At 39.1% G+C, this 25,028-nt stretch overlaps 2 protein-coding genes across 2 annotated transcripts in view; one reads left to right on the top strand and one right to left on the bottom strand.

Annotated features, from left to right (window-relative positions):
* Positions 1–926: 926 nt before the first annotated feature.
* DLGAP5 (discs, large (Drosophila) homolog-associated protein 5) lies at positions 927–21,441 on the top strand. Its single transcript, XM_010579808.1, has 18 exons — positions 927–1,167; positions 2,494–2,702; positions 3,173–3,265; positions 4,243–4,327; positions 7,530–7,634; positions 8,801–8,871; positions 10,543–10,838; positions 11,250–11,371; positions 11,455–11,584; positions 11,978–12,063; positions 12,679–12,839; positions 14,387–14,479; positions 15,674–15,893; positions 17,055–17,304; positions 17,655–17,712; positions 19,049–19,217; positions 19,638–19,687; positions 21,319–21,441. The coding sequence occupies exons 1-18, from the start codon at positions 927–929 to the stop codon at positions 21,439–21,441; spliced, it is 2,562 nt and encodes an 853-aa protein (XP_010578110.1).
* A 2,433-nt stretch (positions 21,442–23,874) lies between these two features.
* Positions 23,875–25,028, bottom strand: part of LGALS3 (lectin, galactoside-binding, soluble, 3) — a 3,079-nt gene continuing 1,925 nt past the window's right edge. The window contains exons 5-6 of the mRNA XM_010579866.1: positions 24,718–24,886; positions 23,875–24,030 (exon numbers count right to left, since the gene is read on the bottom strand). Coding sequence (XP_010578168.1) covers positions 23,875–24,030; positions 24,718–24,886 — 325 coding nt within the window. The remainder of the gene's footprint in view (positions 24,031–24,717; positions 24,887–25,028) is intronic.

The following is a 25,028-nucleotide window of genomic DNA, read 5'->3' as shown; positions in this document are numbered from 1 at the left end:
AGGGATTGACTTTAAGAAATCCTGTACACCCATAGTTAAGGCTAATCTTTTCAGTCCAGTTCACTGATGATTCCTTTAGCTTGATCAAAGCTTGCTGTCTTGAAATGAAGAACCTCAGTAAATGACCAATTTACTGGTAAATTAATAACTGTTGGCTATTTAGTTTAGCTGTTATCACCTGCCTTACTGTAAAGCTGTTTTCTATAAGTAATAGAAGATGAGATTTCTAAAAGACCCTGGTCGAGGTGGCAGAGTAAGGCCAATTGTGAGAACTGATCCTGACCTCCCTCCAGGAAGAAAGCATGAAAACCCTCAACAAGATGGGCTTCAGCAGGATGCAGGGGATGGAGCTTTTTACATTGCTGTTAGCGCAGCATGTACAGACCAACTGATGTTTGCGTTAAGTCTTCCTCAGGTTAAAGTAGGGAGGAATCCTGCTTGAAATAAACGCTATTGTATTGCAGTTGCATCCTGGAAACTCAGTTGGGAAATGGTGCCAAGTACTCTGATGCATGACAAAAATGCCTTGCCATCAGATAGGGTATAATCTAAATGCTCAGTGGCAACGTTGCTTCCAAGTATTGTCCTACAACCTTGTCATTTACTTGCTTGTCTCCTTAACATGAAAAACATCTGTGTTGAAAACAGACCGGCAGGCCAACCCCTGGCAGTGATGCAGTGTCCCCTACTGATTCTGTGTCAGACTTGTTGACCGCTTCACAAACAAACTGGCCCCTTGAATGCATAAAATAAAGAGAAATAATGAGGAGTCATTACTGAAATTGTCCTTTGCCTTTTCTCTGGTACACATACAGAAATGAAAACCTAGGGCTTTGTTCCTAACATGCAAACTCTAATGAAAAGAGCAAAACAAAACATGACAGCTTTTACCCTAATCATTATGATTTTTGTCTAGAGCCATCAAGATGGCTGCTACCTCCCGGTTTGCCAGTCAATACAAGAGGGATTTGAGTACAGAAACGCTCAGAACAAAAGTTGCACGCAGAAAATCAATGCTTCAAAAGGAGAACAGACACAAGTTGTTTGAAAAGGGCCGACAGTTTGGATTGGCAGATGTCAATGTTCAGCTCTCAAAAGAGAGGGGAATTTCTCAACTAAATGAAACAAGTGAAATGTGCTCTCAAGAGAACCGCAGTGTAAAACAGAGTAAGTAAGGACTTGTTTTAAAGCTTGTTTTAAATTGTAAAATGTCTTTAAGTGGATTTAGTAACATTATCACAGGAGCCTAGTTGTGGTCAACATTTTAATTTGAAGAAAAGGTTTAAGATTTTAAAACCGATGACTACCAGTTCTTCTAACTGTTAAGAAAATTAAGAAGATGAAGTCTTAATACAGCTTTATTCTCCTGACTGCTCTGGTTGTATGAATGGAGCTTTGCTCTGATTTGTCTGCAGCAGCTAAAAGAAGAATGCATTTTGCTATTAATATTCAATGGGAAGTCTCTTAATGATTGCTTTGTCATTCAGGAAGTGAAAATCCTGATCTAAAATCTCATGTAAGAGATGTCGGTGCTTAAAGTATGCTTAGAAATGGGTAATTGTATATCATAATTGGGTATATATAATTATAAATGAATAAATGGGTAGTATAATTTTATTTTAAAATTTGCTAGTTTTTGATGACTTATCTTTCCTCTGAGAAAATAGGACCTGCATATATACTGAATTCTGCCTCCCTGGCTCTCCTGGATGCTTATGGTCTAAGGAATTAAGTTAATCTTTAAAAATGTTAACAGATTTCTTTAGAAATATTTTCACCTTCAGTAGTTTGATAGCAGAAGTTTATTGGAGGAAAGAGTGCAGTCCCTGTGTAATCATGTCAAATATGAAATTTAAGAAATTTGTATCCTGGTTATCTTCAATAAATTTTAACTTTAAGTAGATATTAATTTTTCAGATAGACATGTATTTCAAGATTGGTATCATCTCAAGGTTTTATTCTTTCTTATAACATCTGCCTCATTTATTCTCAGCCTGAGGCAGACTTTGATATCTAAAGCTGACTTAAACTTCAGCTTTCAATGAGATTACAAGTGTCTGAATAGAGAAACTGATACAAATAAACTAAACAAGTAGTTAAAGTGTTAACTTTAATACTAGTAACCTTGCAGAAACAGCCTGTACACTGTAAAATGGATATGAATTTATAGTATTCCTCAGGTGCAGATTTGGGGAGGTGTACTTGTAACCTGAAATTCAATGTAATATTCAATTACATTGAATACTCTTTTAGTGGGAAGGGTTAAAACAATTAAGAGAATTTAAGTTTTTAGCAAGCTAATAGATCACAAGTATTTGCATTTTAAGACTTTAATTGAAACTTGCAGGCACAGATTCCAGACAGTCCTCTGCTCTTTGACTTAGTATGTTCCTCTTCTAGCTTGGAAAAGTTTTTTGAAATTTTCCGACTTATTGTTGGCTCAGAAATGTCTTCAAGATTTTGTAACGTGTCCATCTTCCATCTTTGCTTCAGAACAATCTACAAATGCAGCCACCAAGAAGGTTAATGAACGTAAGGAAATGCTCCAGCGTTATAAAGAAGAAAAGGAACTTCGAAAACTGAAAGAGCAGAGAGAGAAAGCAAAAAAGGGTGTGTTTAAAGTTGGCTTATATAGACCACCTGCGCCTGGATTTCTTTCATTTGTACCTGAAGATCAAGTGATAGTGAAGCCAAGAGAGAAGGTAGTAAGAGTACTATTAAATATCTAAATGAATTATATGTCGTATACTATATTAAAATTTCTATTTGTATACAAAATTATGTGTATGGTATGCCAAATAAACAGTTTATTTTGTGAATAATTCATAAATACTTCTTTTATAACAAGGAACAATAAGGGAGTAATTTGGCTCATGTTTTTTAAAACAAAGCTGGAAATAGTACTAGTGATATGTTGATTTTTGTATTTATGCTTATGTTCTCAGTTCAAAAACTGGAATGATGCATCCACAAGTGAAACAGCTAAGTTATTTTAGAACTGGTAACTTGTTCCTATTTAGTCCACTTGACTTTGAAAGTTTTTCAAATTACACACTTGACCCATTTTGCATGGGCATGTTGCTTTTCACACTTAGACTTCTTGTCCACTTTAACAGTGACAGGGGGTGGGAAAGGAGTATGTTAACTCTTGTTTCCTTGGGGATGTTTCCAGGCAGCTCCTGCTTTCTCCGGGAGGATTACTCGATCAAAGGCCAAGAACCAGGAAGAAAAAACTGTGATACCAACTGCATCTAAGCACTCTACGGTTTGTTTTTTTAATATAAACTTCAGTGAATAAATTTAGAGAAAAGGATGCAATTGTCCTTCAGACCATAACTCAGGGTTGTATGCTTACAAGTTGAGTGCTGTCTCTAAGGAGGCTTTCCTGGCGAGAAAGACAAATTAGATCAGAAAAGCTTTCAGCGAGCTGGTAGGCAGCATTGTGCTGAACTGCAGAGAGTTTGATTAGGTCAGTACAGAGAAAAGTGCACAGATCTTCTCAATCAATTTTTCAATACAAAATATTGTAGTCAGCAAGGACTGCAAATATCTGTAGAGGTAGTAGTGAGACAGAAGTTACATACTTTGGTTTTGGCTTGGAGAACCAGTGCATCTCCCTTGAATGCAGAAAGACTGTCATGAATACAGATTATAAAGAGTCAGTTCATTCTTCACTCAAAAATCACTTCAGTGTTGGCATATTATTACTGTGAATCTTGGCAGTCCCTTCTGCTGTTACTTGTACAAAAAAGTAGGTTTTGTTGAGGAATTTCACCAGCAGTAATCTGTATTAAAAAAAAAAAAAGATATATTTTGAATCTAGCAATCTTGTCTTATAAAACTTGAATGCATTTGAAGAATTTCCAGTCATAACTTTGCAAAGGGACAACTGAGTTAATATTGGGGTTTTTTTTCTGAAAACTGGTTTTTAAAACACGTAATGTGTATAAGATGTGGCACTAACTGGCACCTAGCTTCATAGTAAATTGAAACTATTTCTTAAATATTTTTCTTCATTCTTTTCTGGCAAATTCTTGACTAGTTCAATAATGCATGTTAACCCATGTCTAAACCGAGCTATTTTAGTTATCCTTAGTTTCTCTTTACTTTTTAAAGCCCTTTGTGCCAAATTATTTGACCATTTGTTTTACTGGAGCCTATGATAGAAAAATGAGAAAAAAACATTAGGTTGCTTAATTTCTGGAAATCTGATACTTCACAAAAAATTATCTTCTCTTGTAGATCTGTGCCAGCGGGCATAGTGTGCGCCCTACACAATCAGGACGTAAACAGATAAGTACAGACAAAGCAGCTGAAAAAGAGAAAGGTATGAAAGTAGTATGATCCCTACATCTGAATCTGAAAGGATGCTGCTGTTTTGTTTGGGTTTTTTTTTTCTCCTGAGTTAGTAGTTGTGACATTATGGGAGGGAGGCCAGGAACATCTTTGGGAGAGATTGGTGGCACATTTTTGCGTAGGAAACAAGGAGAATTTTTTAGGACAGCAGTTCCTACCAACTATGACAAGCAGCTGGCGGATTATCAAGCGTGTGGCTCTAGGTATCTGTCGTGGTTTAACCCCAGCCAGCAACTAAGCACCACGCAGCTGCTCACTCACTCCCCCCCATCCAGTGGGATGGGGAAGAAAATCAGGAAAAAGAAGTAAAACTCATGGGTTGAGATAAGAACGGTTTAATAGAACGGAAAAGAAACTAATAATGATAACACTAATAAAATGACAACAGTAGTAATAAAGGATTGGAATGTACAAATGATGCGCAGGGCAATTGCTCACCACCTGCCGACCGACACCCAGCCAGTCCCCGAGCGGCGATTCCCCGCCCCCCCTTCCCAGTTCCTATACTGGATGGGACGTCCCATGGTATGGAATACACCGTTGGCCAGTTTGGGTCAGGTGCCCTGGCTGGGCATGAGAAGCTGAAAAATCCTTGACTATAGTCTAAACACTACTGAGCAACAACTGAAAACATCAGTGTTATCAACATTCTTTGCATACTGAACTCAAAACATAGCACTGTACCAGCTACTAGGAAGACAGTTAACTCTATCCCAGCTGAAACCAGGACAGTATCGCATGTACTTGTTGCCTCTGTGGGCTGGGGGAAATGGAATGCAGGATACTAGCTGTCCTGATTACTGATTATTCACCCTGGGAGAGGGAAAAGAAAAAGGTCAGTAGGCAAAATTGCATGACTGCTAGCTGCTGTAGCATCTGGAGTTGTGCAGAGCTTTCTGTTTGTCTCTAAGAATATCACATGTAGTAGCTGCTGCTATTACAGAAGAGCAAACAACTTCACCTGGAAAGATGAAGGATAACTGACATAAGTAAAATATGAATTTTCCTTGGTATTGCAGGTAGCCTGATTGAATGAGCTGTAAATATTTTCAGCAAAGTCTTTCTTCTGTATATACAGCAGATAATTTGTTGTCTGTGGTCTCTAAATTAAACTGCTTGTGTAACTCAGCATTGAAAAAGGTTTGGAAAAGGATAGTGTACTGGTAAAGCACATGAGCGTATGTCATGGTTTAAACACAGCCAGCAAATAAGCACCACGCAGCTGCTCACTCACTTCCCCCCCCCAGCCAGTGGGATGGGGGAGAGAATCGGGGGGGGGGGGGGGGGAAGTTAAAACTCGTGGGTTGAGATAAGAACAGTTTAATAGAACAGAAAGGAAGAAACTAATAATGATGATAACAATAATAAAAGGATTGGAATATACAAAACAAGTGATGCACAGTGCAATTGCTCACCACTCGCTGACTGATGCCCAGTCAGTTCCCAAGCAGTGGTCTGCCCCTCCTGGCCAACTCTCCCCAGTTTATATACTGGACATGACATCACACAGTATGGAATACCCCTTTGGCCAGTTTGGGTCAGCTGTCCTGGCTGTGTCCCCTCCCAACTCCTCGTGCCCCTCCAGCCTTCTTGCTGGCTGGGCATGAGAAGCTGAAAAATCCTTGACTTAGTATGAACACTGCTTAGCAACAACTGAAAACATCAGTGTGTTATCAACATTCTTCTCATACTGAACCCAAAACATAACACTATACCAGCTACTAGAAAGAAAATTAACTCTATCCCAGATGAAACTGGAACAGCATATAATGTTGGAGACAGGACCCCAAACTTCTGATGCACACTAGTGCAAATGAATAAATGTGCAATCGTCTTTTTTCAATAAAAGACAAGTACAATCTTACATCTTCATATTTTACAGCAGCCCCTTCTGTGCCTGTCACTTTCTATGTGATGGTTACATACATTTGTTAAGAAAACAACAACAAAAACCATCCCATGCCACCTTTAAGGAAGTAGAATACTTTTGATTAGAAATTTTTCTTGATAGCACAGTGATGTCCATGCCTTAAGTAGATAAGGCTAAGTCATGTGGAATATTGATGTTAATGGAAGCTATTCAGTAATTCAGAGTGAAATTACTTTCGCATCACTAATTTACTTAAATCAGAAAGCAGCAGACCTTTATTGAAATAAATTTTCGTATTGCCTTCAGTGAATACTGAAAAGATCTATTATCAGTGTTTGATATAACAATTAAAACATGTAATTTTTGAAAAATTGTCATCCACTAGACTTGATTATTCCTTTTGTGCTGAATCAAGAATAAGCATTATATGTATTTAAACACTACTATAAAAATGTTAGGGTAGGGAATGTTTGGATAAATCAAATGTTATAGTTATTTATCTAGTAATTTTTCTCCCAACTTGTCATTCTAGCTTCCACAGAACTGCAGCTTGACATTAAAAACACAAATAGTATTAATAGTAACCAAGTGGGGCTACTAGATTTCAGACAGATGTGGAAAGGGAGGATAAGAAATAAAGAGCTCCTTTTTTCTGTGCAGGAGAATGCTGTCATTTTTGAAGGATATTAGAAACAGTAGTAAAATACAAAGATGAAAATTATTAAGATGGGTAATACAGTGCATGAATTTGTCATATTTTATAAAATATTTCAGGGGCAATTAGTCTTAAGAATACTTTGTTAGATTACATTAAATTCAGACCTTAGAATACTTTCATATAATGACCAGGGCATCACTTTGTTACACAGATGGTTTGCTTAAGCTTCCAGTCGCACAAATAACCATGGCAAGTTATTACTCTAGAAGGCTTAATCTGTAAAATGGGGATGATGTTGACTCTGATTGCAGGGAACATTGAGGAGGGTTCCTTAAGCTTTGTACATGGCATCTAGCACACTGGTACCTTGATGGTCCTGGAGGTACTACTGTACAATAAAAACATTTTCAGTCAAGTTCCTTCAGAGCATTGCCTTGATGCCAAGGCTGAGCTGTGCTCTCCATGTTTAGCGCTGCTTGCGCTGAACTGAAAAACCACCCCAACCCTGTTGATTCTGGCAAACTAATGCAACTGATAATTGCTAGTGCACTTTTCTGATTTCTACAAAGCATAAACTTTCATTTATATTACTTGAGTGAAGCTCCTTATTAAGCTTGAAATCTCTGGAATTAATGTTTCTTACAGTGTTGCAGACCGCAGTCCAGACAGCCTCAAATGTGAGAATCACCAGAGCAGCCGCCTCTGCAGCTAGGCAGGTGCTGAAAACAACCGCTACTGCTACTACTACTGGTGAGTGAGGCAGCAAATCTAGTCCTGCTTCTGTAGCTCAAACCTGGTATGTAAGTATCTGGAGTAGTGTGCTGTAAAGAGATACCATCTAGTACTGTATAAGTGAGCCCTGGAAACGTCTTAAGTACATTTATATGCTGCTGTTAGACTCATTGTCAAATGATACGCTAAGACAGCTCTGTTGTCTTTAGGATCTTGCTCATATCTCAGGCACTCTGTGCTGTAGAGATATGTGTCAGCTTGTTCTGAACTGTCTTAGCACACTACATTCTGCTGTGTAACTATCTCCTTTGAATAGACAGACTGTATGTAAATCATGCCAAATCGTCATGTAAGAAAAGGACCAAATACTGTACCACTTAGACTTTCATCTGGAACTCTATTGCAATATTTAAATCAAGATGTTGAAACCAACATTGGACAGTTTCCCATAAAATCCATCAGTGTGGAGGATCAATATCATATGGTAATTACAAACTGAAAGAACCAAACCAGAACCGGTAAAAATTTGCCAGTTTGGTGTATCACTGTTTAAAGGACATATGATTAGTAAGTCTGTGATCAGGAGCAGATACCCCTGGAAGAGATGAGAGCCTGTGTTCTTCAGGTCAGGAATTTCTCTTTGTCCATGTTTGTCTTTTTACTAGAATAGGGGAACATACGGTTACTGAAGGGGAAATTTTTAGTATATATTCTTGTTCTCGGGATATTCTCTAAAATGTTTTGCAGTGTCCCTTGTATTATGACATGAGTTAACCCCTAGGCTGAAAGCACAGCTTTGATGGTATCAGTTTCAATTCACCAACAGAAATCCTATGCCATATAGAAATTAAAAATCTGAACTCAAATTGGCTTGACACTATCTCTTCAGCCTTTAAGAAAATAAGGTGACTTTTATTTTTAGCATATGACAACATCGAAAGACTAATAACTTAATGGATCTGTTTTCCTTTCTAGGTGATACATCTCTTAATAGGCTGTTAAATCCTAGGCCAGGTTTTCTTTTGAATGAACTTTTGCAGTTAGGTGTCTGCCCTCTAACCACCTCCCACTCAAGAAACAAAACACTCCCTGTCTTTAGCCACTGGACTTTTATGGCAATCTTTTGGTGAAAGGTTATCTTAATCAGATGCCTTTTTGACCTTTGGGAATTTCTCTCGTTCTAGGTAGCCAGTCACAGAGAAAGACAGCAAACGTAGGAAAGCAGAAGAAAGCAGTCAAATCTGACATCACGGAGGTAGGACATTTAATATTTGAAATGGAAACTCAGTAAAACTGATTTAAGAGCCAATAACAGTATAATTGTAGCTCAAATATACTTGTGCTCAAGTATAGAAGTAATACTTTCAATAATAAGCTAGATTTTGGGAAGAAGCTGTATTTATGTTGTCATATTTATAAAATTAAGATCAAATTTAGTGCTTATATGGATGATGATCACTAATCAAGATCTGGACAATGATTTAAATTAGAAAAGAAGTTCTTACATGACATATCTCCTGTCTGATGTTTTAACTAGTAAAAAAAAAGTAAGGCTTGCTTTGCAGGTTTTATTTAGCATTTGGAAATTTTGTGCAGTTCATTACTTTTTGAAACATACTTTGAATGTATCCTTTTCCCGCTCAGGGAATATGAGACTCTAGAAGCTAAGAAATAAATGCATTTTTAGGCTTTGAACCACCAAAAATAAAGCTGGAAATGTTATTCTCTGCAAGATAGACATGATTTATCATAATTAAAGGCAGTCATTGTGGTCCTTGGTGTCACTGCTATAACAAAACTTTTCTGCCTCTACAGAGAGACAGCAGTATATGAATTCATCGTAGCCATCCAGCCCAGGTCCTCAAACAATTTGCATATGCATTCATGCGCTGACAGTCCCGTGCGAGATTTTTCTCCTTCTTTGCACTCCACTATTCCCTCTCACCTCGTGTGTCCCTCATGCCTCCCACCTCCACTCCTGTTTCCGTAACTGCAGCTGTGCTCTAGTATTGCCTTGAAACTGGTTCAATCACACACAAACACTGACAGGAGGTAACAGGCACTTATATCTTCACTTAGATAAGTACCTCTTCATAGGCAGGAGTTGCTTTGTGCTGCCAGTTGGTAAACTCTTGCTGTAACCTCAGTCATCTCGTTACAAGAAGTGTGTTAAAAGTTGAATTCAAGGCTTACATTCCAAGCAGGGCTATCTAAAGTATAACAAGACTTTTGGTGGATTGAAGACGCATATTTTCTTGAAAAACAATCTAAGCTCTTTTGGCTGGTTTGAGCTAATAATATCTCAATATAGGTATCTCAGAAATGCGTTCTGTATGACTATCTGGTCACTCATCTCATAGGAATGTGGATTCAACTTATTGATTAACTTTTTCTCCTCTTTAAATGACATTCTGTGGTCCTAACTGCACTTGTATTGGGCTGCATTCCTCAGCTACCAGCTTATTTTAGCACATTCTTCAGTCTTTGAATTAGAGTATGTTTATAAATTGTGATTATTCAACAGGCCTAGTTGGATTTGGAGCCAGTAATTCTGCTCTTGAGGAGCTTATCACCTTAAATCTTTTTTTTTTTTTTTTTCTAGCAGTGGTAGCAAGCGTTTGCTGATTTTAATTACTGTTTTGGTAGGTGAGGTGTTCTGCTTTAGCCCCTTCAGTGGATTGTTGCATTCCTCATAGGGAAGCACTACCCCTGTTGCTAGAATGATTTGCAGGTGTCAAAACCACTTGGGCCTATTGGTAAATCATGACTTCTGTACATGTATGCTACTGTAGAAAGCAACTTACCTGAAACTGTTCCCTTCCCGATGGCTTTCAGACAGCCATGTTATGATTCAGCCCATGCCTATAGTAAACACTTCATTGATTTGATAATGTAGCATTCGCTTTGTCTGTTTGTGCTGTTATAGGTAATTCCTTCTAAACATGAAGTGGATAAAAATGCTCAACTGGATCCAGCAATTAAAGGTTCTGCAGCTGATTCTAAACATTCAGTGTCAGTAGAACTTCAACAGGAAGAAACTGCAGCAGAAAACAAAAACAATTCTGCTCCAGGGAGACCCAGGACACGCTCTTTTGCACCTCAAAACTTTGTGTTTCAGCCATTAAATGGATTAGCGACCTACAAAGTTACACCCATGACTCCTTCTAGGGCAAATGCATTTTTGACACCTAATGCCTTCTGGGATTTTTCCAAATCTCCAGTGTAAGATTCTTTCTTCTAATGGCCTAAAATGCAAGTGAACTTCTCTGTGATGACAGAGACAACATCACCTTTCTATAGAGAGATTGCCTGTGTAACAAACTGTTGTGATGTTGAAACACCTGATCATTGTGGTTGCTATCATTGTTAAATGTGGACTTAATACAACAGCAAAGAAAGCGATATAATCCATAATTCTGTCTATGCTTTAGAAGTACAGCAGCTCCATATATTGGAGGACTGTGCCGTATATCTCTCTGCACAGATTTATTCATTTTAATAGTATTTGCTTGAGTTCTCTAGGGTTGTGTGTAGGATTGCCTTCTAAATTGTGCATTTCTGTGTATTTGGCCATATTTAATGGCAGTTCCTCAATGTGTCTTAACTCTAAATGTACTTTTTGTTTGTTTCCAGTAATATAGTTGAAAAATCCAGTGAAACTAAGGCACAAGAGCCTGATTTAAAAAGTCAAGTTTCACCTGCTGGTAAAGGCATTCAAGAACAGCAAACCGCTACAAGTTTGAAAGAAGAAAAAGGTAGGAAGTTCACATTTAGTTCATTGTTCTAATGTTTTTAGTTTTCACCAGATTCTGAACACATGCCCTTCCTATTTTTCTAGCAAGTGACTCAGATGAGAAAACTTCCATTCAAAGGTCAAATGAAACACGTCCTGCCTCTACAGATATAACAGTGCTTGAAATAAAGTCAGATGATATAAGAGAGCAAGGGCATGATGTGCCCTATTTCAGGTTTGTGTTCATTTGTTTCACTTCCCTGTTGTCCACTCAGAGGTCCCTTGCATGAGTAACGAGACATCTTGTAAAGATTAGCTTATGGTGGTTGGTATCTGTCAGCAGTGACCTGAGTAGGCACACAGTCCTATCTTCCCTTTTGTATTGTTAGTGCTAGTAAAGAATATAAAATTCTGGAGACCTTGTCCTAAGGAGCACCGGCTTGAAAAGCAGTAGAAAGGAAATTTCATCTCAGCCAGTGAGCAAACTAAAACGATCTAATGGCTTCTGCTCAAAGACAGTGTAGCTTCTCTGGAAGCAAAAGGATAGTAACTATTAACAGTCACAAGTAGTGACAGCAGTTAGAAAATTCTCCAAAACCTTATTTTTTCACTGTCCCTTTATTTTTAGAAACATTCTTCGGTCTGAGACAGAGAGGCTGATGTCTCAGTGCCTCCAGTGGGATGGAAAACTTGAGTTGGATATTCCAGAGGATGGTAAGACTAAACTGTAATAGGCACTAGAAGGGTTGTTATGGTGACTGAAGGGGACAGAGGGAAGTACACGTATCCGAATATATTCGCAAAATAGCACTGTCTACAGCATTTAGTAAAAGTTGTCTTAGATAAAGTTTAGAGTTGTATCTGCCTCGAAACAAAAAGGCATGCTTTATCTCCCAATACTAAAACTTAAGCGTAGTACTTGACGCGACAGTCGTTGACACTAAAGTGAACAAAGTGCATATTGAAATAGTTTTTCTCTTGTCAGTTTTAAGTGTATTTAAATGTATGAACTTTAACCAAGCTGATTTTTTAAAATAAAATTAGGTTTTAATGTAGAATAAGTGTTCTTATCTGGGAAAATGAAGATGGCTTATCAATGCTAATCTTAAAGACTTAAAGAGATAGTAACATTTTTTTTGAAAGAAGCAAGTTTAGAGCAGTTCAATGGATAGGTATGCTCCATCTGAATTGTATTGCACGTCTGCAATAGATGAACATAGTTCAAACAATAAACAAATTCCAGACTCTTCAAATACTTATTTAAATCAGTTGTGAAATGATGAATTATTCCAAGATGTACTTTCTTTATTGTTTTCTTGTTGCTATCAGCTAAAGATCTTATTCGCACCACAATTGGTCAGACAAGACTGCTGATAGCAGAAAGGTTTAAACAGTTTGAAGGACTGGTGGATAACTGTGAATTTAAACGAGGTGAAAAAGAAACAACGTGTACAGACTTAGATGGATTTTGGGATATGGTTAATTTTCAGGTATGTACTTGCATGTTAACCTACTAGAGTAAAGTTGATGGGGTTATTTATAAACAATGGATTTAAACTATATTTTTGGTTTTTGAATATTCAGATTCTGATTTATTTTTTTAATGTAAAAAATGCAGTTCCTTGTTTAAGACTTTCTGATAGTGAATAGTACCAATTGGTATACAATGACTTTTAATTCATGGACCAGTTCATTTGTTGTGTCTTCTTGTGGCCAGTGTATCTTGTTTTTCTCTGGAATTAAGGTGTGTAGCCAAGTCTTATTCTGGTTTGGAGTGAGGATACAGTCACGATGTCTACCTGGACCAAAAGCTGGGAGCTTTTGGAAAATTCCTGGAGCTCACCTGAAAAGTAGGGTTCCATGCTTCAGTATGAGAATAGTGCAGAAACTACAATAACCTTATTTAGGAGTGAGCTTAGGTGGTAGAAAACATTCATCTCTCTTTCTCTGTTGTTGCTTCCCTTAGTTTCAGAATGAAATACAATATTCTAAATTATCAAAAGGGCTCTCAACAGTATTTGTAAATCAGGATTCAACAAAAGAACTTGTAACTAGTTAAGTTAAATGCAAAAATGGATTTATTGTTAAGGTCCAAATCATAGGTCTTGAAATCCATCCAGAAAGCGTAAGGGTTTGATCTGCTGCTTCCGAGATATTTGAGGGGAACTTTGCTAGAACCGGTAACTTGAAAAACAGCATTTTACCTATGCTTACTATGTATCTGGGAGCAGCTCAAGTTTCTCCTGAGCCTCCTCACCTTTTCCCATAGATAAACTTGGAGTAACAGAATTGCTAGCTCTGTTCCTTTTTGCATTCTTTTTTTGTTTGTGTCTTCTGAGTTTCAGGGAGGATGTCAAGGACTTGTCACTTCAGTGACTGGTCTGCTGACATAAACAAGCCTTGTATGGCCTTTCTAGCAAATGAGACAAGTGTCTCCATTACAAAGCCTAAGGAGAACAAGGCGGTTGCATTGAGTATCAGTCAGGGAGGAGGTAATGCTGCAGAGCTAGTTTGTCACGAATGAGCACAGATTGCATCAGGAAGATGTACAGGCCAGCAGTTTAAAAGAGCTAACAAGCTTGCATGGCGTGTTTCCTACATAATGGAAGGCTCCTGCTTGTTTGGATAAAGGCTATTATGCAATGTGTTCTTTTGCATTCCTTAAATGCGACCATTGTCAAAGTGCTTAAGTTCAGTAGGAGAACAGGTTGTAAACCAGCTCCTTCATTTTGGATGTTAGATCTTATTGAACAGTTCTATACTTCCCCCGCTAACCTTTAAACTACAGAAATGAGACCAGTCTTGTCATCTAATCTGAAGTTTGTGTATGTTAATGTAACCTTCATGTCACCTGTATGAGAACATTTAATACTTTATTATAATCGGTTGGTGGTTTAATTTGCTTCTCCATTTAAAGCAAAAGTACTTAAATGCATAACTGTGCTTAAATTTATTATCTGATTTTATGAAACACTGTTCTATTGTGAATCTGATAATCTTGTAAATTAAACCCGGACTTTTCTGGGCTTTCCAATAGATTGAAGATGTGAATAAAAAATTTGATAATCTGAAGAAGCTTCAAGACAATGAGTGGCAACCACTTGATGTCCCAAGCAAAGTAATTGTCAAGGTATGAGTAGCCCCTAAAGCATGACTCCTAAGGCATGAAGATGCAACTGTGTTATCTAAAATAACTTGGAAGCTGCTATTGCAGTAATAAATACTCTTCTTAAATGGAAGTTCCTTCTAAAGCCCTACTCATCTGGCTTCTTTAGATGTTAACGTTTAAAAATTTAGTGAAATTCATCTCGAGATGCACCCTTCTCCCTTGCATCTCCCAGGTGCACTTGTATCAGTTGGTGTTCGTAATGCTAGTTGCCTCTTTTGGCTGGAAAGATTAGAACTAAGAATTAAAGGAGTCATTGGACTCTTTGCTAGTGAGACAAATCTATTAAATTTAGAATAAAAATTTACCCTTCAGATGTAGAACGCTTTATCTGGGCCACTGGCGTTGGCATGGACTTAACTGAAAAGGAAGCCACACAGGAATTTGGCAGTGACTGCCAGTTTTGAGCAGTGAGTGCTAAATTATAATGGTGTCCCATTAAGAGAGTACCATGGGTAGCATTAAACTACTAGTTCTCTAAGCACAAATGGATCTGACACTATCCAAAATAAGTTATTGCTTATTGCAAAATAAGCTTTAATGTAAGCTATTTTATCTGCTCTTCAGTTTGGAATACATAATTGCTTCTAATGACTGAACATCAAGTCATATTCACATTGCCTGAACTCCATCCAGTTCCTTGAGACTGCTCAACTAATCATAAAAATGATATGAAGGTTGATAAGAAACTCCAGGCACAGGAGACTGGAGGGAATGTAGTCTGCATGAGCTGCCCATAAATGTCAGAACCCTACAGATTGTACAAGACGCACAACTTCCTTTGAAAAATTGAATGCCAGGAGAGACTTCACTGGCTTGACTGGTGTCTGCCCTGTGGTCACTTTATCTCCTTGCCACTAGGAGTCCCTGTATCCCACTGTGATCAAAAATGTTAACTGGAGTTGTTGAAAAACAGTTGTACTGAGTATTTCTGAACCGCAGACTCAATATGAAAAATCCTTGATATGGTCATCGCAAACTAACCTTAATAGCTGAATGGCAGTCGAAGACATTCTGGAGATGAATGGAGACCTTGTCTCCAGCACGTTTCTTGCTTATTGCCGTCTCCACGTGTGGCCAGCAGCTACGTAAATGTTCGTGTGCAATTGCTTCTGTCCGAAGCTTCCAGATGTGACCTAGACTTTCTTACCATTTCAGAAAAAGACTATTCCAAATAGAGTGTCTAAACCAAAGCTGGGAGCAGCTGCAAGAACTGCTGCCCAAAACCGGCTTGCTGCTGTAAAAGCAGCTATGAGGGATAAAATGAAGCATGATGGAGCTGTTGATCATACACATCAGGAGAAACTACCAGAAGTAGAAAAAGTGGTTTTTGAAGCAGGATTTTTCAGAATTGAAAGCCCTGTGAAAACCTTTCCAGGTGGGTGAAGCTTAATTATGATTTCTGTGACCTGAAAGTACTGAAGAGAGTTTAACCAATCTCATTGGGAAGAGGAATTATGCTGTTTATAATGGATACAACTCCAGTACTGGACACGGTTAATATTTCAGCTAGTGGTTAATTACATCAGGGATCCAAAGTAAACTGTTCTACATGAATGTACTGATTTGAGTGATTATGGCAACATGGAATCTCTGCTTAGACAGAGAGGTAAAAGCGGCTGGTTCATGTTTTTTCAGCATGTATTTAACAATGAAGTTTTAATGTGAGTGTTCCCAGACTTAGCTGACGAACCTGTTCATCAAAGTCAATGCAGGCTAATGTCCTCTATTTGTAAGACAAGAATTGGAATTTTTTTTTTTTTTTAACTAAATCTCTTGCAGTGCTGTCTTCAAAGCTGCAAATAAATTATAGCTATAATCTGTATTCATGTTCAACAAGATTGTAACATATTCCAGTCTGTTATAAAACCTGTTTAATAGGGGGTTTTGAGCAGATGCTCAAAATATAACTTTATTTTCAGTATCTATCTTATTGATACTATGTGAAGCCAGTATTTTCAGTAATCCTTGATTCTTCAGGAGTCATTCTGCTTCTCTCCCATTTCTAGTTCATAAGTTGCTTGGAATTTCACAGTTTATTTTTTGTGTACATCTTTTTCCTCATCACAAGACTAGCAATTTTTTCATATGCCTCTTGTTAGGACATTGTGAAAAGCTTGGAGCAGTACTGGGTTTAAGCAAGCTCTAGCAGAGAATCTGTTATAAGAATCAATTCTAAATCTGTGTCTCTTTAATTCTATTAAAATTATCTAATGTGAAAGATGGAAATTGATGACAGCTTTCACCAGAAGGGCTTTTTAATAAGAACAGCAAGTCTCGTTATTTTAGGTTCTTTGTGAAGGGAAAGTCATTACTAAGTTGCTTAGCTGGTGTTAAGGTAGTTTTGTAACTTATTGACCTACTCTTGTCACCTTTTTTCAATTTCTCCTTGCAGTGTATATAAGATTTCAATATAATATTTGTATAAGACAATTCAGCAAGCAGAAAACAATAGTGTTCCAAGCTAGAATTGAAGGAAACAGTTAATTTCATCTTCCTAAACTGCTGTGGTAATGAAACATTAAACACACTTTTTCAGGCTTGCTTTCAAAGACACCTCGCAAATCTTCCCATCGGACTTCTGAAGAACTGGCAACTCCAAGATCACCCAGCAGAGCTTTGTTTCAGAGCATTCCTTCTGTTCTTGGTAACCCTGAGGATATAACTACAAAACAAACACCACCAGTGCTCAAAGGCTTCCACCCAGCACAAAATTTGAAAATGCACGAATTTCCCACTGGAAAAACTTCCCCACTGGAAAAACTCCCTGGTGGTGTTCTTGAACAAAGGTAGACATGTTAAGGCAGCTTTTAATTAACTGTACAAATAATTTTATAGTTTTAACAGAAAGAATTAATACCCATTGGATATTACCTTTCAATTTGGCAGTGATAAATGTTGCAAAGTCCTTGTCTTTTCCTTCCCTCAAGCAAATATTAAGAGCTTTGTCCAAATGTAATTTCGCTGCTGGGTAGAAGTTTATTTTTTGCCCAGAAAATTTGATATAGCTGACCAGTGCCAAACAAGCAAGCATAATTGTAGAGCAAATTGTAAGATCAGTTGGGTAAGTCAAAAGATGACTGAAGGTGATTGATGAAGATGATTGGTAAGAATGAAAACATTTTGGGTTCTCTTTTAGCATTTCCATAGTTGTGGAAGATCTCTGTCCTGTTGCTGGCACAGCAGAGACAACTAAGGTAAGTCATGCATAGTTCAGGTAAGTGGTTTAAATATTTTATTATTTTTAGCAAAAAAAAAAAAGGGGGGGTTTTAATAGCCCCAGACACTTGGATTTCTGATCAAATCCTCATCAAGATATCTTCTGTGTTCCTCAGGCTCATGCTTTTTCTTTCTCAGTGTGGACATAGATAGGAAGTGCTGCAGTTTGGGGACCTTGTCTAGCTCCTTGGGAGCTATCTTTTGTTGGCTGCTGTATGATGGCACTTGTTGCTTGGGCAAGCAATGTTCCTTAAAAGTCCACCACCTGTTTTCTGGTGTGAATTTTTTTAATGCTTTTGCATTTGGGGACCATGACTACAGGCAACAGTAGTATTTAGCTCTCTGGGTCCTCACGCTGCCATAGCAGAGCATTGGACTGTTAACACTGTTTAAAGGTATAGCAAGAGCAGTGTTACTAATACAAGTATCAGAGTTCAGAAATCCATGCCCTGAAATGTCTGAAGTCTTGGTGACTTGCCTACATTTGCGTAGCCTTAAAAAAAACAGGAATATGGCCTCCATAGTTTAGATGATACTGTTATTTGTTACTGCTTGGATCTGTTCATGACTACAGGAGTTGTTACCCTCCCATATATATAATATATACTTTTAAAAAAACAAAACAAACAACAACTCAAAACTTGGTTACTAATTTGTTCTTAGGCCTTTTACTTCATCCTTTCCCTGTCAAATGAGAAATTGCTTGTTGGTGATGTCGCTTTTGGGGGAAAACTGTAGTAATCTTTAACTTTCAGTATTGCTGATAGGTTTTTCTTGAGGTAGAGTCTCATAAGAACATCCTCAGAATGTTTTTGGCAGTTGAAGGTCAAAATCTTCTTTCATGTGGAAGAACTTCCTTTATACTCTCTAAGAGATTATCAAGCTTACAAAGGTGTTTGGGAAATAGTTCATGTGAAATGGATCACAGTGTTAAGCTGTGAGCCTTTTCCTGCCTGTGCTTTGTACAATGTCTGGAGTTAAAACCTAGTCTCTCCTGAGTTGTCCTTAAAAACTGCAGATTAAATGTATGGACTTGGTTTGACATAACAGGGACATGCTGGTTTCTGTAAATGCGCCTCCCGTGAATGTCCTAGCTGCCTTTTCACCTTTGTGCTTTCGGCATCAAAAGCTGACAAACTTCCTTTTATCGCAGACAAAACAGAAAATAAGAAAGCTTCCTAGTGTCATAGGTGCTGCCTCTTGTCTGCCTGATTTCACTGATGCTTTCCTTTCAGCAGTCTGGGAAGCAAATATAGCTACTGCAGACATCTTAGCCTCTTAGAGGGTGAGGAACAGTTAAAATTCCTCTTTCAGATGCTGGAAAATTGTAGCGGTGAATTAAAAGTAACGGATGACACAGAAGAGATGGAACTATCTGCTGCAGAACAACAAGGACAAGATATTGTCATGTGCAGTCCGGAGAAGGAGACCTGCAGAGAGACTAACTTTGCTCAGTCTGGAGAACCAAAACCACATCAAACAGGTGTATATCCTAAAGCTGCTTAGTATAGTTTGTGTGGCATTGCTGGGGCCTTAGGCTTATTCTAAAGTTTTATGATAGTCTAAATATTACTCTTTGAAATTGCCATCACTGTAGCTTGGTTAATCTATGCATGCTGTTAGCAAAACCTCCTTTAGCTAGTATGACTTATACATGCATTGCACGTGAGCAAACAGTGCCACTCAGATTTTTGTGTATAGTTTCCCTGTGATATGTGAAGGAGAAAGCTAATATAAGAGGCTTGAAGTAGATGTCAATACAGGCTGTTTATGGTTTGTTTTGGGGTTTTGGGGTTGGGTTTTTTTGGTTTTTTTCAGTAAATGCAGAAAACAATACTGTTTTTTCAGCCTTGGCAGCATCAGACTAATGTTAAAAAAAAAATGAAATATTCTTATTTTTCAGATGTTTCATGTAGTGATTTGACTTTCATTGGCAGAAATCCTTTTGATATGGTAAGTTGACCTTCAGGTTTATTTGACTAAGACAATCTGTATGTTACAGTACTGTTAGCCTTTCCTACGGAATCAGTTACAGCACAAAGTAAATTAAACTCTGTAAGATGTTGTCAAGCCAATTCATGTAACTTACTCTAAATACAAGCCACGATTCCTGTCTCTCTGCTCGGACTCAGGCTGTTATTCCTTATTGCACATGATGAGTGTAGGATGAATCGAGACATTTGTCACAGAAGAATGTCTGATTCTTATCACATTGATCCTTTAAATTATATTTCTTGTGGATTTCCTTGTAAATATTTACTAACATAATGAATGGCCTGGCCTTTTCCTTCCAGTTTCTTCTTGGAGTTTTCCAGGTCTGTCCCATGCCTTTTTTCTTGTAGCTTTATCTTTTAGAGCTGGAAGTAAGATTCAACAAGGAAAAAAACAGGTGTGCAAAAACTTTCAAATTGTTAGAAGAAATTGGCTGTACTGTTTCCTTGGTCTCATGTGAAAAGTCCTCTTTAAAAATTGGATTACTGCTTGAAGTGGACCACATTCCCTTCTTATTTTATGTTTGGAAGTAAGCTTGCAAAATTTCTCTTGGGAAAGCCACGGTACTTACAGCGTACCTGATTTTTGAACTGTGGCTGTTGCTTTGAAACAGTATCATATATAAGCAAGCACATTTTAGTATACTTAGTACATCTACTGAATCGCTGCAAGTTTCAGCTCTGCCTGACAGATTGGTACTTTGCTTATTCTAAAGCTGCAATGTGTCCACAGTACTGAGTGAGGGGCAAGAGAACTGCATCCTTCTCCTGTCCCCTTGTGTCGTGGTTTAACCCCAGCCAGCAACTTAAGCACCACGCAGCCGCTCACTCACTCACTTACCCGCCAGCCAGCGGGATGGGGGAGAGAATCGGAAGGAAGAAGGTAAAACTCATGGGTTGAGATGAGAACAGTTTAATAGAACAGAAAGGAAGAAACTAATAATGATAATAATGACAATAATAATAAAAGATTTGGAATATGCAAAACAAGTGATGCACAATGCAGTTGCTCACCACTTGCTGACTTAGGTCCTGAGCAGCGATCCCCCCCAGGCCAACTCCCCCAGTTTATATACTGGGCATAACCTCACACAGTATGGAACACCCCTTTAGCCAGTTTGGGTCAGCTGTCCTGGCTGTGTCCCCTCCCAACTCCTCGTGCCCCTCCAGCCTTCTTGCTGGCTGGGCATGAGAAGCTGAAAAATCCTTGACTTAGTATGAACACTGCTTAGCAACAACTGAAAACATCAGTGTGTTATCAACATTCTTCTCATACTGAACCCAAAACATAACACTGTACCAGCTATTAGAAAGAGAATTAACTCTATCCCGGCCAAAACCAGGACACCTTGTCAAAAGTGTTTTCTCCTAGTTTTTGTCCCACGAAGTTTAAGTGGCCTCTGAAGTAGGCAGGTACCTAACATAGATAAGCGGTTGCCTGACTAATTACGGTTGGTCTGCTGTGTATACAGATGTCATTAGAGAAAGGGGAATTTGCTATTGGCGTATTTTGTGTGTCATTGCAGTGCTGTTTTGCACAGCAGGTAACTAACTGTTCCTCGAACACTTACTTCACACTGATTTCTCCCACAGCCAATGCTAGATACTGAGCTTCCCTTCACTCCAGTCAAGATCAAAGCCCAGAAGTCTGCAACAGCCGAAGCACTCAGTGACCTTATTGTATTTTCTCCCCTTCCTCCCTCTGGGGAGAAATGAAGACTGACTTGAAATTCAAAATATGTAAATTATATTAGTAAAAAAACCCCACAGAAGATACCTGGAATACAGTCTGCTACCCTTGAACTGTATTCTGAGGGAATGAATATGTTGTATTTTGTGGTGGAACTTACTAAAATATTTTGTAACATTTTATAGTACAGTCATTATGCACTGTAAGTACTGCTGTGTATTAGTAGCGGGGCATTTTCTGGTTATGCCTGCTGTGTCCAATGATTGCATATTCTAACTACAATCTAAAATACTTTTATTTTTGTGTAATTTCATGTATTTCCTGTCTACTTTAAGTTGTAAAACTATTCATCTTTAAGCTTTTCTGTCCTGACCTTACTTACCTCATGAATTATTTTTATAAGGCGCCTGCCAGACTAGCTGTACCTGTGCCCTGTTTCTGATGCGAGGGCATCTTCCGGGGGTAAGACTCAGCCTGCTGCCTCCCCCAAAGCATTGTTTCATGCTCAGGTGCTGTTGTGAGGCTGCTGTTGCACCCTTAGGCTCTGGTATTCCGTGCATTAACAACTCTGCCTGATCAGCAGCTGTGGCAAGGGTTCGCTGCATGTAATTCTTTCCTGTGGGAGTTTTCCTGGTGGTTAACAACCACTTGTTTTGTAATAGTAGAAACTATGTCAGAGCAAGGATTTCAGAATCAGACACTATCTTTTCCTGGCAATGTATTAAAATAGGCATTGATTATTATTTCTTTTAAGGACACTTATCTATTGAGTAGCTTAAGTACCTTCAAGCCAAACTGTATTCTGTCTTTACTTTTTCATGTGAAAATCTCTTAACCTCTTTCTCTGAACACTTGACATGTTAACCTCAGCCTCTTCTTGCCTCTTGTTCCTTATGTATTGTTATCTGGACTGTAATGTATTTATGCATAAGGAGCATGCCAGTTTAATACTATTACTCAAATATACAGTATATATAAGTACCTCCAGTTACTCTATTTTTAACAAATACCTGACTGGGCTTCTTCTTGTAATGGTGACCTTAGTGTAATACACACATTCTTTGTTATTATAAAACAATCCCTCAGCAGAAGGCATTGCCAGTGCAGCTGGGGGAGCTTGTCTGATTTAAGTTTTACCTGAAGCTGTATACTGATTACACTGAAATAAATAGAGGAAGCTAGCATGACTTGGTGTTACTGTGCTGGCATCAACTTTCATTGTTACTAAACTCTAGTTATACAGATAGTTTCAAACAGATAGCTCTTAATGACTTGCCTGCTCTGTTCAGTCATGAACACTGTGCAATGAATAGTGGCGACAGGGAATTTCTGACGTCTGACATATACACATAAGCTGATGTTAGCAGCGTGCTGGTCTAGGCTACTGCATCTACTGGAAATTTCAACACTGTGCTTGTAACTTGGCATCTCCCAAGTACAAATGAAGCAACTGTTATAAAAGAGTATGAGACGTGTCAAAGAGATCCTTGAAAACTTCCACAGTGGCTATTGTGCTGTTCTTGTTTTGCAGACAAGACCAGGAGAATGACTCACAGCAAAGGGAACATACTTTTTTTTTACCAGCCTGACTCATGAGGTGAATTTGCAAATAAACTTCCCCACCCTTAAAACCGGCCCTGACTCACCCACAAGTGATGAGGGGAGAGAAGCACAAGGCTCGTGACCCATTCCATGGAGTATGTAACGCTTGCATAAACTGGAGCTCCCTGGGAGGGACATGTGTTCAGGACACGATGATTTGGGCCACAGAATGGGCCTTTGAAATGGAAAGGGGTAACTTTTCTAGCCGCCGTCTAGGGGAGAGATTTTTGCCTCCTCCAGCTCTGAACCCCCTCCTGAAATACGTCATTCTAGTCAGGATCGGAGGCTTATGTTCTCCGCATTTTCCAGTGTTTCCTAGTGGAAAACCTCAGTGAGGCAACGCTTCTGTGAATTACACGCAACCCATTCGCAGCCTGATCATGCACCTCGTCCTCCCCTGGGGGGGTGGAACTTAACTCCTTCACTGGGCTGTTTTGATTCCTTTAGTGGAAAAGGAGTAACTGCTCTACCTGGCAGAGAAACAGGCTAAAAATACCAAGTTACTGACTGGCATCTGGTACTTGGAGAAGATGGGGTTGAAGACTGCTGCCCTCGTTCACAGGACCAGGGGCAGTACGCCACGGGCTGCTTTCCCAAGTACTCCTCTCCATACAAATCAAACTGCTCCTAGTCGTCGCCCTTTGTCAAAGAGATTCTCTGTCTCTACAGCAAAAATTCAGATACTTCCACATTTGAACTCCGCTTGCTGGAGGATGTCCTGTCATCTGAGATCTTAGTGAAAACAAATTTTACTTGTGAAAGTATGTTTTATTACCTCAAAATATTCACGTAAGAAGGCACTTCTGTTACAGCCATATTAAGAGCACTAAGTTTGCATTGAAATTACACCACCGTACTTATATCATGGTCGGCGTGACGCTCGTGAGGGTGATGTCCCCAGCAATGCAGAGCTTGGTGATCTCGTTCAGCTTCTTCTCACGGAAGCTGTACTGCAGCAAGTGAGCATCGTTGACCGCTACCTTGAAGTGATCCACCTCGCAAAGGATCTGGAGCTGAAATAAAACCCCCAAATCAGCCAAAAGATAACCATCAGATTTGTTCTAGGAAGAAGTTTTAAGCCACGGACTGGAGCAGGCTGGCACCGGCTCAAGGCTGCTGCCAGCTGAGTCCAGCCCGGTGGCATGTGGATGAGCTGGTGCAGCAACTCTCGGCTGCAAAAACACCGCTGACCTTTGCCTTCCCCAAAACCTGGCTGTACTCTTCCTCTTCCGTGTTTTAGCCCACGGTTTCTGTCTCCTCATGACTATAACGGTGTTTTCAAGAAGCGCTACCCTACGATTCGCACAGTGAGAGCTGCCTTCTCACCAAATGTGAACTTACTTTGCAGGAGAAAAAAAGCGCATGAAGAGAGCTTGGTTGCTAGCGGGGAAAACGCTTTATAGAAACCTGCCCAACAACTGCTGCAGAACGACAGTGTAATTAAGGAGGATTTAATAATTAATGGGAATAACAGAAGTGGGGAGAAGTTATACCCTGAGCACCTGGACCTGCAGGAGGGGGTAAGAAGTGGGGGGACAGCAAGGGAAGAACACCGGCGGCTGCCCCAAAAGCACCTCTGGGAGCTGATTCCTCTGCAAAAGCATCAAGATCCTTGCAGTGAGTCTCATTACACAGCCCTGACGAAACCCTCCCATGCTGTCGGCACACTGAGACTGAGTTTTGGGGCTGTTTTTTGTTACCTTGAAGGGTTTTCCAGCTTCAAATGGAAACCTAGGAGCTGTTCTATCTTCCTTTCCCCAGTTATTCTGGAACATTGAATTACAGACGATGACTTTGGTGTTGTCTTCCTTGAAGCGGGGATTAAAGTGGAAGGCAATGTCATTCCCTCTCTTGAAATCCAGTGAAAACCTGCAAAGACAATAACAGATTTGCTGCTTTTTCTACGAAAGCCCTGGGCTCTGTTCCAGGGCTTGCCAAAAGCAGCAGCAGCAAGCGAGCGCAAAAAAAAAACCCAACCAACCAAACAAAAAAACCCACCCCAGAGATCCTG

Source organism: Haliaeetus leucocephalus, unplaced genomic scaffold, assembly GCF_000737465.1.
Source record: "Haliaeetus leucocephalus isolate CR32 unplaced genomic scaffold, Haliaeetus_leucocephalus-4.0 Scaffold678, whole genome shotgun sequence".
In the NCBI taxonomy this organism is placed as follows: domain Eukaryota; kingdom Metazoa; phylum Chordata; class Aves; order Accipitriformes; family Accipitridae; genus Haliaeetus; species Haliaeetus leucocephalus.
This window is presented reverse-complemented; position numbering and strand designations above follow the sequence as displayed.

What these genes read in the sequence shown, in the direction of transcription:
- DLGAP5 (XM_010579808.1), top strand. Translation starts at nt 927, where the DNA reads ATGGCTGCTACCTCCCGGTTTGCCAGTCAATACAAGAGGGATTTGAGT. An exon ending in AGCAGCTGAAAAAGAGAAAG is followed by an intron (nt 4,328 to 7,529) that starts GTATGAAAGTAG and finishes TGTTTCTTACAG; the next exon opens with TGTTGCAGACCGCAGTCCAG. An exon ending in AAGTTTGAAAGAAGAAAAAG is followed by an intron (nt 11,372 to 11,454) that starts GTAGGAAGTTCA and finishes CTATTTTTCTAG; the next exon opens with CAAGTGACTCAGATGAGAAA.